The sequence below is a fragment of the Lycium ferocissimum genome, chromosome 9 (genome assembly GCF_029784015.1).
Source record: "Lycium ferocissimum isolate CSIRO_LF1 chromosome 9, AGI_CSIRO_Lferr_CH_V1, whole genome shotgun sequence".
Classification (NCBI taxonomy): Eukaryota; Viridiplantae; Streptophyta; class Magnoliopsida; order Solanales; family Solanaceae; genus Lycium; species Lycium ferocissimum.
This window is the reverse complement of record NC_081350.1, coordinates 35,064,900-35,078,983: the sequence shown is the minus strand read 5'-3', so window position 1 is coordinate 35,078,983 and position 14,084 is coordinate 35,064,900. Positions and strand designations below refer to the sequence as shown.

Genomic DNA, 14,084 nt, shown 5'->3' with positions numbered 1-14,084 from the left:
CAGTGTATAAGAAATAATCTCAGCATTACTAATACACCATATTCAGCATTATTCTTATACACCGTACTAAACGATCCTAAGGGTGCTGACATAACTACAAAAATTGTGGATATTAATGATGCTTTGGAATTTATAATTCTTTAAGAGCGCAAGGCATAATTTATTGGATAATATGATGTAAAAAGAAATTAAAGACCAAAAATTAAAAGACAAAATAGGGACAAAGGTGCAAATGACCCGAAATTGCACGATTTAGCCTTCAAATGGGCTGGTCTTTAATTTTTGTCCTTCAAAATCGAACTTATGCCTAGTGAGGCATAAATTCTTTAAGAGCGGAGAGCATAATTTGTCGGATAATATGATGCAAAAATATAAAATTTAAGCCTCGCGAAAAAATTATTTGCCTTGAATGGCAAAAATTAAAGATGAGCACAAAATAGGGACAAAGTGGAAATGACTCGAGGTTGAGCCTGCTTCTTTGAATGGGCCCAAGCACTCTATTTTGTTGAATTCTTGAGGGGTCATTTGGTATGCTACTCAAAAAAAAAAAAACTAATTTATCAAAGTTAGCCTCGGATTAAAACTCTCCGTGGATTATAATCTGGGACTAATTTATTCCTTTTTTTTTTTTTTTTTTTTGCCCACAGCGGGGAGATGGGATAGGCGAGGGACAAAAAATAATCCCAAGGCCTTTAATGGGATAAACTTGGGATATTTTATCAAAAAACGTGAATAGAAAAAAAGAATTCATTTTTTTTCATTTTATACACTTACTTCCTATTTGGTCAAAAGGTATAAATTTTTATATTTTCTAGTTGAAATTTTATATTCTAACAAAATTAATATCAATAATTAGTGTTAGAATATAAAAAACCTAGTTTTAGATATTTCATGTACCAAACGATCCCTGAATGTGTTGAGTTGGAAATAAATCCAAACTAGAGCTTCTTGCAACTCTGGGTAAGTCTTAAGCAAATTCTCATCTCCATAAACATATGCCTTTTGAACCTGATGCACATATCAACTGAATTTAGAGGTGACGATAGAATATTAGAGAAATCATTCAGGGGCCTTCTTTTTTTTGTCAATATACTAAATATAGATTGAGTATTTGTATAATATACATTAACTTTAGTTAAATTTTGTAAATTAATTAACTATTTTCTTTTAATGATAAAAATAAAATACTTTATAATTTTTTTAATATGTAAAGATAAGTTATCCAAAACCAAATTTAGAGGTGACGATAGAGTATTGATTACGGGTTAGAATTCGTAACTTTAGTCAAAACTTTTAACTCAAAATATGTTTTACTCCACCTAGTAATTGTTCGGAACCCTTTAACTTATTAATTGTTCAGCTTATAACAAAAACAAAATAAAACCAAACACCCAATTTTTGAAAAGTTGTTAAAGAAAAATATATGGTTAGTGTAAACAGAGATTTTTTTTGCACTAACAGGTCACCCAAAGTATGTTTATAGTTAAGGCTCTTTAAAATATGAGTTTTTTATCTTGAAACTAAAATAGGTTACCTGTTAAAACAGGTAAAAGATAACTTGATTATCTCCTGTTATCATGTCTATAGGTAATGAAAATTTGCATAGGATATACACGGTATAAACAGGTGATATACATTGTCACAGTTATATTATTCAGGTCGATTTCAGCTTTGGATTTAGGTAGAATAGATAAGGCTACTTACGAAAGAGGATGGAAAATGAAGTATTAACTCATACTTAATTAAGATAAAGAAAGCATTAAAAAGGAAATATTGTACATATACTAGTTCCATGAAGTCCGGGTTTATAAAAGTAGATATTTTAATTTTAAAAAATATAATTTATGTTAGTAATAATTAAATTTCAAATAAGTTTATTTTCAATATATAAAATTAAAAATTTCATTTCACTCCTTTTAATATTTTAACTTTTATTTTGATGAAATTATTTACTTCAAATCAGATGTAGAGCCATTTGAAGTTTATGAGTTTTCAATCCTGATTTTTGAAGTTATTTAGTTTTAAATTAATAATCTATACATATTTGATGAACTTTTAAGATAAATACATAATTTGAACCAAAGCTCTACCGAATCCGACCAATCCGACTTGATTCAAACTTATAAAAGTAGCCGACACTTCTTAACTCCTCCTTGATTCAAACTTATTTTGTGTTTAAAAGATTAACTATAGTTAACCAAAGAAGATATTTTAAAGATATAACGTGATCTAAAAATCTATAACATGAAAAATGAGAAAACGGGAGAGCAACAAGAAGCAAAAATCAAGCGAAGAATTACTATTTTTTAGGTTAATAGATAAGATCAATAAAATAAAATAATGTTTCCATTTTCAACACTATATGGCACCATTTAATAATTTTAAAACTATACGAAAATCATTTAGTAAAAGAACAAAAGATAAATTTGACTTTAAAAAATTAATTGAAAAGTTTAACACATATGAGTCTCTTTATATATTAAAGTATAAACGTAAAGTAAAAAAAGAAATTCTCTTAATTCTATGATTACACCTTTTTATTCCTCTCAGTGGTCTTTTTTGTAATTTTGTTTGCTGAACGTTGCAAAAAAAAACAAAACCACGGTCACAAGTTACAACTATCTCAAATTTCATAATACAAATATAAAGCAAAAGAAATGTTTATCCATATTCAAGCTTAAGTAATAAGCCCAAAAATCTTTATATAGCAAGAAACAAATGAAAAATGAGAAAACGGGAGAGCAACAAGAAGCAAGAATCAAGAAAACGGGAGAGCAACAAGAAGCAAGAAGCAAGAATCAAGCGAAGAATTACTATTTTTAAGATAATAGATAAGATCAATAGAATAAAATAATAAGAAAAATAAAGTGGGTCAACCATGTTTACTTAAAAGATAGAGACTGGTGGCAGTATTGTCCCCCCACAGATAGCTGTTGGTACTGGAAAAAATATGTGCAATTAAGGATAAATACGAAGCTGGCTATGATCTGGCCGTAAATGGCAAATACACTATCAACAGTATCACTGGCAAATGAATACAGGGAAGCAAACCTTGGTGGAGAGCCTATCCCAAAACACAGCTTTATAAGGGAGCAATGCATGACAGACTCCAAACGAGAGAAAGGCTACATAAAATGGGAGTGAGCAAGGACAAGCACTGCACAATTTGTGGAAGTAATGAAGAAACAATAAACCACCTGTTCTTTGAGTGTGTATACTCAAGATCATGCTTGGAAGGTACTATGAATTGGTTGCAGATACAGGGGAGATATGGCAATGGAAGGGAGGAAATGGCAATGAAAGCCAAGGGGACGATAAGTAGAAGCTTGAATGGGCTGCTTGGACTGCACTGAAACCAATGGGAAGAATAACTGTGGCAGTACCACGACCCCATAAGTAGCATATAAGAAACCAGTAAAAAACAAAGGTGAAGATTTTTGACAAAATATATAAATAGGAACAGATAGTATAGGATGTTTAGAAGATGTTAGTAGGTATGTTGCTGTAAGGTTTTTCTGAACCAAAAAAAAAAAAAAAATCCAAAAGAATATTTCTCTGCATGGGTATATTTGACTCATTTGCACCATCCAAAACAAAAGATAAATTTGACTTTAAAATATAAGATCAAGACCTAAAGTTAATTAATTGAAAAGTTTGACATTTTATTAAAAACTATTGTGAGGACTACAAAAGCCATTTGATTGTCTCTTATATATAGTAGTAAAGTAATAATATACGTTTTTACAATCATTTGACTTTAATGATGATTATTAACGCATAACTGACTATAGTAAGAAAATAAGCTATACGGACAATAATTTTGTTTTTATTTTAACTCTATGAATTAATTACACATTTTCACTAATGGGATCTTTTTCGTACTGGAGGTCCAATGAAGAGCTCTGTCTCTACTTCCATTATTCGTCTTTCATTGCCTTCTTTTTCTCCAGGAACTGTTGTCAAAGTCAATGGTAGCACCTCACACTGAAGAACCGAAAAAGAACCTTAATTTCTTAATTCTTATTTTGCAGTAAATAAAACAGCATATATGTGAAAATTGACCAATAAATTAATCAACGATAGTTGAAATAGCTAAATTGATTGCAGTGTTCACCATATGCTAAGAATTAATTAAGAAGAAATAAGATGATAAAAACTGCAAATTCAGAACTTATGATAAGAAGTGCAGATTAATTTCTAATGTTTTTCTCAAACTGCCAGTGCTTCTAATTGTTAAATCTACCAGACTCCATTACGTTTTACATTAATATTTTGACTTCTGCGTAAGAATGTCATTCTTTAACAGTAGCGGAGCTCAAAGTTCATATAAGAGAATTCAAAAAATATTAAATTATCACACCTAAAATATGCCGACCGCAAGTAATTTTTAAGCTCCTTTTGCCACTACACTAAAATTAATCTTCCTTATAACATGGATATTAAGGGTTTGTATATAGTGAGAAAATAAAGACTTTTTTTGTTCTATTTATGTAGTACATAATTTTTTGGCGAAGGAGATACTATTGAACCACTTGCCACAACTTAGCTCCACTCAACTCCGGAACCCTCATCATACTCAACATATTTCATATCTTCATATTTTTTCGTCTGATCATACTCAACATATTTTATATCTCAAACATTTTTTCGTTTATAATAACAATATTCCTGTCAGTTTGTGTTCACGTCATGAAATATATTATTACACTTGTTACCTCTTGTCAGCACAAGTATCAAGTTACTATGTACCTATATATCTCCATCAAGGGTCAAGACTTAGTCTAATAGGAAGAAATAACTCTATATGTTACTAAAATTTGAACATTAATCTTTCATAGCTCTCATCTCACTTTGTTAATAGCCGCTAGACCACACACTCTAATGCATTTAATAAGCTAAAATTTAGCTCGTTAACTTTGTTGTCCTCATATGCCCTAAATCTCTATATCACTAAATCTCCTAACCTGAAGTGCCCTTTCACTTCCAATATATATAATTTCCTGGACAGTATTTCAAACGAACTAATAACTAATCCAACTTCATTTACCAAATCTTAAACACATGGAGATCTATACAAGGAAACATTTGATACGTATAGTAGGGAAATATTTCGAGTAATATCTCACCCTTTTCCTCAAGTCTGCATTTTCCTTCATTAGGAATTTTTCCTGAGACAAGAAATAATTTACTTTATAAGCCAACTGGATTTACAGTTCTGTCTTCAATGGATAGTATTATATATTATCCTTCTAAGGCATTTACCTTCTCCTTCAGGTGAGCAATCTGTTCTCTGACCAACTGGCTCTGAAACAAAAATAAAATAAAATAAAGATGATCGGTTAATTTAATTGTCAAAGCTTCACTAGATGGAGAAAAAGCATCACCTAAATTCCATATATTTGTGTATACGTTCACTTAAGGTGTAGGAGTCCTTTAGTATTGCTAGAGATGCATATGCTACTAGATATTATAGAGGAACATTCTAACTAATTGTCGTTTATAAAATCACGACTTAAAAATAGAGTAAATGACCAGATGTAATAGATTAAAATACACTAATAAAGAGAAAACTTTTACACTATATATTTGTGCATATAAGTTCAATCCATTTGTATAGTTTTGTAGTGAGATGGATTTAAATGAAGCGACATATATAGATAGTGAGGACTCATATTGCCTGCACTAACTTGTTCAGAATTGAAGCATCAAGCATATATATATATATATATATATATATATATATATATATATATATATATATAGCTCAAATGGAGAGAGAGAAGATTATGCACCTTTTTTGCCCTAATGTTGCTTAAACTTCTGTGCAACTGTTCTTCAACCAGTTGAAGTTCATCAAAGGTGGAAGATTCTAGACCTTGTCCTAAAAGCTTTCTACAATATTAATGCACAATAAAGAATTTAACATTTCAGAACCATTTGCTGGTTTTATATATTCTGCAGTGACAGCAGTGTGTACCATATTGTGCTACACTGGAAATAATTAGGAGACAATTAACCTTTTAGAGTCTTCAAGAAGCTCGAGCTTTCTAGTCATGGTTGAAACCTCCTCTTTCAAATGCTACACAAAATAAGAGTATTTCTCAGTAACATTACTAATTAGATAAGGTCAAAAACACACTTGAATTATCACTTTTTCATGAATTTTATACCCCAACTTCCAATTGTTTCCTTTTCCTACCTGAACTATCACCATTTATATATTAAAAGTTTAACAACAACACTCAATAGTTCAGGATAGTTCATCTAGTCAGCTTCGAGGTGTGTTTTAATACATAAATGGTGATAATTAAGGTAAGAAAAGGAAACAGTTGATAGTTGGGGTGTGAAACTTGTGAAAAAGTGATAGTTCAGATGTATTTTTGACTATTATAACTCTAATTAATAAGAGACTCAACAAGACAACCTGTTGTTAGATAACTGTACAAGCCACAATCTTCATATCTGTAGCCACGATTCGCAATTGTATATGCATAGTATTGTAGCGTAACAGCAATGAAACAAGTTAACAACAATGCATATACATCATGTTGATTTGCAGGAGTGTTACATAAGAAGTTGAAAAGCTGGTCTAATAAATACTATCTCAAGTAAAATAATGGGTTTTCACCCACAAAAACTTTAACATTTATTCAAGCGGAAATTCATCCTCAAACTTAATTGAATTCAACTTTCATATACTCATTCAACTTACCCAAATATTTAGAATGCACGACGAATTAGCGAGGATGTGCCTATGGAGATCACACTTTGTTGCTTCAAAAATGCGTTTTCCTCTATTTTTAGTGTGTGATTAATAAAGTCCATGTGGACCGATATAAATGTCAAATCAGGAGTTAGGTGCCCAAAATTTATAAAAGAATGATTTTTGGTGTTAAATGGTTAAAGAAATAACTTTTTGTTATAAAATAAAGAAAGATAACTTTACTTTATAACTCCAATAGTTGAGTGACCATTTGAATTATAAACTCCATAATTCCTATGTTTCGAACATAATTCATTCTTAAACAAATTTTGATTGGAAAAGAGCACAATGGGAGAGGTCCTATAAACTACCGATTCATGGGACAGCAACTCAACAAGTGCAATTAACTTCACATGAAAAATAACACGAACCTGGTTCACATAAAACATTCACGATGTACTTATTGTAACATAACATATAGCAAAAATGAAAAAAAGATTGATGCAAACCTCAGTAGTTTGTTGATCGGGTATCTTTCTGTTGAATCGTCCCAGACTCTTGTCATTGTTCACATAACGCTCTATTGTCTTGTTTATACTAAAATGAAAGATGAAACACAATAAGAACATGCTGGTAGTATTAATTAACTATCCACCAAGTTAATTACATTAATAGAAGTGCGACAAAAATGAGAATGTACAGCAATTAGTTGTAGAAAGGTCTTGCACTATAGCATGAAGCCATCATGAGAGAATTTCACAATTAGTTTCATACTTTACAAAGTAAAAATCAAAATGGACTCCACATATAAGAAATACTTTCTCAATTTGCACAAAATTGCCACTTTTAAAGGCGTTAAGCCCTGGCCTATGTTAACTTACTTAACAATGTGAATAATTTCAGTTCCAAAGTAAAGATATCAAAAATAATCTGAGTAAAGAATAATTCGCGCTTCTAGTACTAGTTTTTCCTGTCCTTAGATTGTCCCAAGGGAAGTTTTGGTTTTATTAACAATTTTTTTCCCTGTTGTAAACTTGTATTTTTGGACCATTCTCATCTTAGGAGTTAGCTTTTGGGAATGATTTAGACCTAAGATCCATTTTCTTAACGTGGTATTAGATTTAGACTCATGCTAAATTATTTCAAAAAGTTTCAATGGATGGCCTTCTTAAGGATTGGTATTACTTTTGACCTTATTAAGAAAAGTTGTGCAAATATAGATTTACGCAAGAATTTCTCCTCCTTTTATCTTCTCCCTTCTCCTCCCTTTGCCCTCCTCCTCATTCGTCTTCTTCTCTCCTCCTCCTAATGTATACAACTAAAACTCGGAAAAGAATAAGATAAGTTTTGAAATTTGTCAAGATTTATGACCACATTCTGAAGATCCATCAGGATTTGACCATGACAAAGCAAGTTTGTCCATCAATTTGAAATTCTAGCGATTTGTCCGGATCTCATTACCTAATGTTGGTCACGAATTGATTTTTGTAAAACTTTTGAAACAAAGTCAAAAGCTAAATGATGGCACTGAAAAATTATATTGATAAAAACATCCCATCTAGGTTAACCTAATGTTGACCCACATGTTATGTTTTAATTTTTATCCAAGCTCTAGTAAACTAGGTTTGGGTGTGCAAGTGAGTGTTAGATTGTTAGGAAAATTGGCAAATAGTTATTTTTGGATCGCTAATTAAATTTTAGTCGGTGTTTAGCTACTTTTTAACATGAAAAGAAAATTTTGACAAAAATATCCTAGTTAAAACACGAAAACTATCCTAGTTAAAACACGAAAACACTTCAAGAACAATTACCAATTTAAACTCCATGAATCGTTCTTGGAGTTTGAAACATTTAAAGGTTTAAACTTCATGAACGATTCATGGAGCTTGAAACTCCAGCAAATTTTCATACTTAGATTGTGAAAGTTTGAACTCCATGAATCATTCTTGGAGTTCAGACTTATAAAAGTTCACCCGCAAATAAAACAACAAAAACCAACATCAGGTTGATTGTTTTGCCCCGAAACCGGGGAAGTGGAACGGTCCATGTTAATTACAACAGTGTGCAAGTCAAAAGGCACTCAAAAAAAATCTTCAAGCAGAAATTGAGAATCTTTTTAAATTGCAACAACTAAAGCAAATGAGGAGTGTTGAAAATTGCTTCTGTGTTGATTTACTAGAACAATAAGTAGTTCGATTTTGTAGGAGGAGTTTAGTTTGTTTTAATTTGAATTTCTATTAGATACTTTAGGTTATTGAGATATTTTAGATTTTGTAAATATTATTCTGCAGATTTCCTGTTTTCCAAATATTGGCTATTTAAAGCCCTCTGTACTTAATAAAATTTAAAGACAGAAAATCTCGATCATTCTTCCAATTTTTTTTTTCTGTACCGTCTTCAAAAACCCAACAGTTCCCTTAAGTGATTTGAACAATTCCTACCTTATAAGTTAGTTTTAAAGTTGAGTTAGACCCCGGTTCTTCCAATGATCTGTGTCTTGTTTAAGTATCAAAAAGGTGACGAAGGGGATATTATAGAACAATTTGCTTCTCTCAATTCAGCCACATGTGTTATCCCAGTTCTCACATAACATACCAATGTTGGGAGGGTAAGATGTGTGCTGACTTTACACCTAGATCAGTTTCAATTTGACCAGGTTTAACAGTCAGTTGGGGATGAGATTAATGTTGTAAAAGTCAAATGGAGATCAAATGCAATACCTTTACCTGCAATATTCATGAGTGTAATTTTCTCAAATCTCACATTGCAAGCTTTGGTATTGAGCTACGTACTTCAATAATCACCTTCATATTTCGGATTGAGTGCTTATATATTTTTTCCCCTTATAAACAAATTTGTGTATAATGATAGATATTAGTAATGAAAAAGATTATGTTTAAGCGTATCTGCTGATCTTTGAACACGTCAATGTTTAAATAACTAGAAGATTGTGCTTTCTCTTATTCTTTCTCTTCTATCTACATAAAAGATTCTGCCAACCTAGTGCAATAATATAGGAATAGCTTTCTAATTAACTTCCCTTTCATTCTCTTCCCTTTCCATTCTTTCTTATAGGCTTCTCAAATTTTGATCCTTATTATGTTTATCTATTATATCATGTGACTTAATCTCCATGGTGCTTGGATGATAGATATTAGCAAAAAATAAGCCAAATTCAAAGAGTCAATAATAATTGGTATATTGTGTGACACATAATATAATTAATTAATTAATTAAAAATGTGCTCTCTCTAACAGCTTGAGCTTTTAGATGAGACGGTCACAAACTTTAATATGATGTCAAAGTAAGCAAGAGGTTCTAGGTTCAAATCTTGTTGCCGTTCAAAAAAGCAAAAAAATATTTCACGTGTTTGACCAATGAAAACGAATCAAGCCCACACATAAGGGGGCTATTGAGACATAATATAATTGTGTGCCCTCTCTAACCTTTATGAGTATGTACTAATTAAATCAGCTATAATTCTGGTATAATTAGTCCGGGAACCAAACTGACTTCTTAGTACTACATATCAATACTTTCTCACAATGACCTTGATACACAATACAACACTTAAATGATGGTTTCTTAGATCATAAAAGTTCATCAATATAAGAAAATCTAGAATAATTTTATGAATCATGAAATTCCTTAAAAATGATGAGAAAACCTGCTTTATGCATATTCTTTTCAGAACTTGATAGTTCATAAAAAATTGCATTTTCGTACACCAGAAATACTGCAAAGTTGGTCAGTATAAATAGTATATTAGGTGAAGTAAAAAATAGATGTACTAGTTAATTAGGTGCTACATGTATGCACTATCACTTCCAAGTGCAGTACTCTTATATATAAAATTTACAATTGGTGAAATTGAGATAAAATTAAAAGGTTTAGCAGAAGTTAGAGATCCCACTTCCACAAGTCATGAACATAAAAACTGGCAAAAGTTGGTGGGGTATTGGGAACAACAAATTTGAAGTACAACTTCTTTACAAGTTTAAACCTCATTTCAATTATAGTAGAAAATAAAAAGGGCCACTGCTCCCAAGTAACATTTTGCCACATACATCAAGATTTTGTTTTCTTGTTTTGTAGAACTACTCCTAGATAAAACCATCTAGAATTTGTACAAGACCAGCTTTATCAGGATTGACCAATAGTCTTAAATACTAGTGACATATAAATCATTCAAAAAAATATTACAGATTCGATTATTGGCAACACACTACATATATATATGTTCTTTTTGTTTTTGTTTTTTTTAATTGGAGCGACAAAAGACTAATCTGGGTAGATTAGTCATTCTGTCACTTATAATAGCTTATCGCATATTTAAGTCATCTGTAAATGATTCTACCTGCCGCTCGATAGAAATTGTACTTCAAGGAGACTACATACATCTTATATTTTTCTGCCTTGTGAATCCCCCAAGATCAGAACAAGTTCTTTTTCTTCTTGTTTGGTATATTAACTAATTAGGACTGATGGAGAATCAAGAGAAGCTAACAAAACAAATAGCTAGGCAGAAAAATAAGGGATCATTTTGGACAGATAAAGCAGGTGGTCATTGTACTTGGACTGAATAAATATGGATAAATCCTGAACTGGTTACTAAAAAGAATATTCTTGAAATTCCATTTTCAGATTTTCCTATATACACATAAAATTATGATACTGAAGAGATAAAACGATAAAGAATTTCCATACTGAAGAGATAAGAAGATGAAGAATTTCCATAGCTGGCGAGTAGAATCAATTGCAGATGATTTAAATACGCAATGGAGTAACCTTGCTGTCACAATCCACGACTTTATCGCTTTGAATCGTATAAATAAACAACAAATAAATAAATAAATAAAAAAGGAAGAGAAGATGATCAGAAATAATATATGTACCTGGAACTTGAGAACTCATAAAGCTTTCCTTTTGGAGAGAAAACAATAAGAGCAACTTCAGCATCACACAAAACTGAAAGCTCAAAGGCTTTTTTGAGAAGCCCACTTCTTCTTTTTGAGAAGGTCACTTGCCTGCTTGTTGTATTTTCAATTCTTTTTAGCTGAGTTTTTCCTCTCACCATTCTTCTTAATTGTATTTTTCTTTTTTTCAACCTTTAAACAACTTCTTCTTCTTCTAAAAGAACTCAGGTGAATGAAGAACTTTTTTATAGGAAAAAAAAAAAAAAGATTCTTCAAGTCAAAGTTAAAGATATTGTGAACTATTAAAGGGTCTTAATTACTTTCAGATATAATAAAAAATTTCAAGGAAGTTGAAGAAAATATTGCCTTTTGAGTTATCAGATCTGGAAGATAGAAGAAGGGGGAAAAAAAAGAAATTTTTTGGCTCAAAGGATCAGAAACCCTAAAAAGACAAAGATGAGGAAACCTTTTCTTTCTTCTTTTTTCTGTTTTTCTATTTTTATCACTTGCCTTATTGAGCTGAAACCACCAGAGAGGATAGTCGATATAAATTGACAAATAATAAAGGAAAGACTTGTGAGAACTAAAACCTCATCTATTTTCTTATTTTGGTAAAACTTGCAAGAAGCACTAAGTAAGATAAAACGACACCCCCAAAAACAGAAATATAAGTGAGTTCATATGGTAGGCAGCAAGTGGGGGAGTTATTTATTTCTATTTTTTGCAGAGATGCCTATAGGGACCATTGACAGCACATAAATCTTCATGCTGCCTGATTCCGGGCTTAACTTATATAAGCTAACAATATAAATAAAATCGTTATATTACGAGTAATAATGTCTTAACTTGAGAATCTAGTAGTCTAGGTTACTGGCTACTTAAATTTTCACTTTATTTTTAAAGGTTCGATTCCCCATTTATAACTAGAAGCGGATTTAGAATTTGAAGTTTATGAATTTTTACAATAATCTGATCAAGTTAATATGCAATAATGACTGAATTTACAGTCAAATATTCATAAATTTTAGAAAATTTATTAATGATCTGAACAAAACGTATTGGATTCACATAGATTCATATCTTACAAGCTAGGTCTGCCATTACTTGTAACCTCCTTTCCTTTTCCCCTCACCCGCTCCTCTATATATTAAAATTAAGAAATTCAAAAAATGTCAAAGCTAACTAAAAATAACCTGCTATAACAAGCTAAGTAACTCGTCATAATTTTCAGGTGACTACTTGGCTTATTATGGACGATTATTTGTAACTGCCTTTACATGACCTAGCAAAAAATATTTACATTTTACACATAGAAGTTAAACCTAATTGTGTTTTCTGCTCCCAAATAATTAAATATCATTTACGCACTTCAAGCGAAATTTGATATTCCCCCTTTTACATTGCATTTGTTTTCATTGTTTCATTTTGGGACAATTCTTGAAGAAGAACTAAATATTTGAAATTTAAAATTTCACTCAGTTATTTTCATTATTGTATTTCAATGCCATGACTTAGGTGATAATATTTTCATTGCACATCAAAATTTTACTTCTTACATTCTAAAATATGAAATTGGTGCTTCACAATTATGCCTTCTTTTTATTCTTTTTTTAAAGAATGGGTTTTTTTTATATATGTAACAATATTCAGAAGCTCTCTTTTCAGAAATTACTCCAGCGGTGATTTCAGTGATCATTTATCACGTTAAAATAATGACTCAAATATAAAGTTACCTCGAATAATACTGTAAAACTTAACACATTAGAAAAATATCGTCTCAAGGTTCATTTATTAGAAAAGCTAGTAGAAGAATGTATAATCGCGGTTCGCAAGGTTTAATTCCCCCTTTTTTGGAATATTTGAAATATCTGAACAAAAAGGTTTGAATTGATGGTATGAGTTAAACATTCAGTATTATTCTGGACATTCATTGGCTGATAATTAATATTACTACTATAGCAGAATTGTTGGTGCCAAGCAAGAACCACAAGGACCTGCCAGTTAGAAATCATTTTATTATTTAGATACAACATTGTTCTACTTCTCAATATAGTAGTTTATATATATCTGATCCCATTTTGACTTTTCTTTTCCTTTCTTTCTTAACCACGACCAAATTTTCATAATTCAAATCAATTCCCCCTCCAATTTTATACAAAAAATCAAAATTCTCCTTCCACTTCGAGCTGTAGAGACTCCACTTTAATTTGCTTCTATACATGCTTTCTATTCCTAAATTATCAACCTCTTTGTCTTTTGTAAATTTTAATATCATGGTTTAGTCAACTTTATTAGACTTGCTAATATAACAAATAAAATTTTATTTCTAGAGTAAAAACTAAATAAATAGTACTACTCAATAATGCTCCATGCTAGCATACTCCCTCCATTTTATTTTATATGAACTTGTTTGGTTGAGCACAAAATTTAAGATAAAAATAATTTTTTTAATAAAATTTGTGATC

General features: G+C 30.8%; 1 protein-coding gene across 1 annotated transcript; it reads right to left on the bottom strand.

The window, feature by feature from the left end:
* Positions 1 to 3,788: 3,788 nt before the first annotated feature.
* On the bottom strand, positions 3,789 to 12,261 carry LOC132030435 (agamous-like MADS-box protein AGL19). Its single transcript, XM_059420069.1, has 7 exons — positions 11,599 to 12,261; positions 7,213 to 7,300; positions 6,018 to 6,079; positions 5,793 to 5,892; positions 5,263 to 5,304; positions 5,127 to 5,168; positions 3,789 to 3,984 (listed from the first exon to the last, which is right to left on the bottom strand). Exons 1-7 carry the CDS (start codon positions 11,778 to 11,780, stop codon positions 3,862 to 3,864), a joined length of 639 nt encoding a protein of 212 aa, XP_059276052.1. The 5' UTR covers positions 11,781 to 12,261; the 3' UTR covers positions 3,789 to 3,861.
* Positions 12,262 to 14,084: the final 1,823 nt, after the last annotated feature.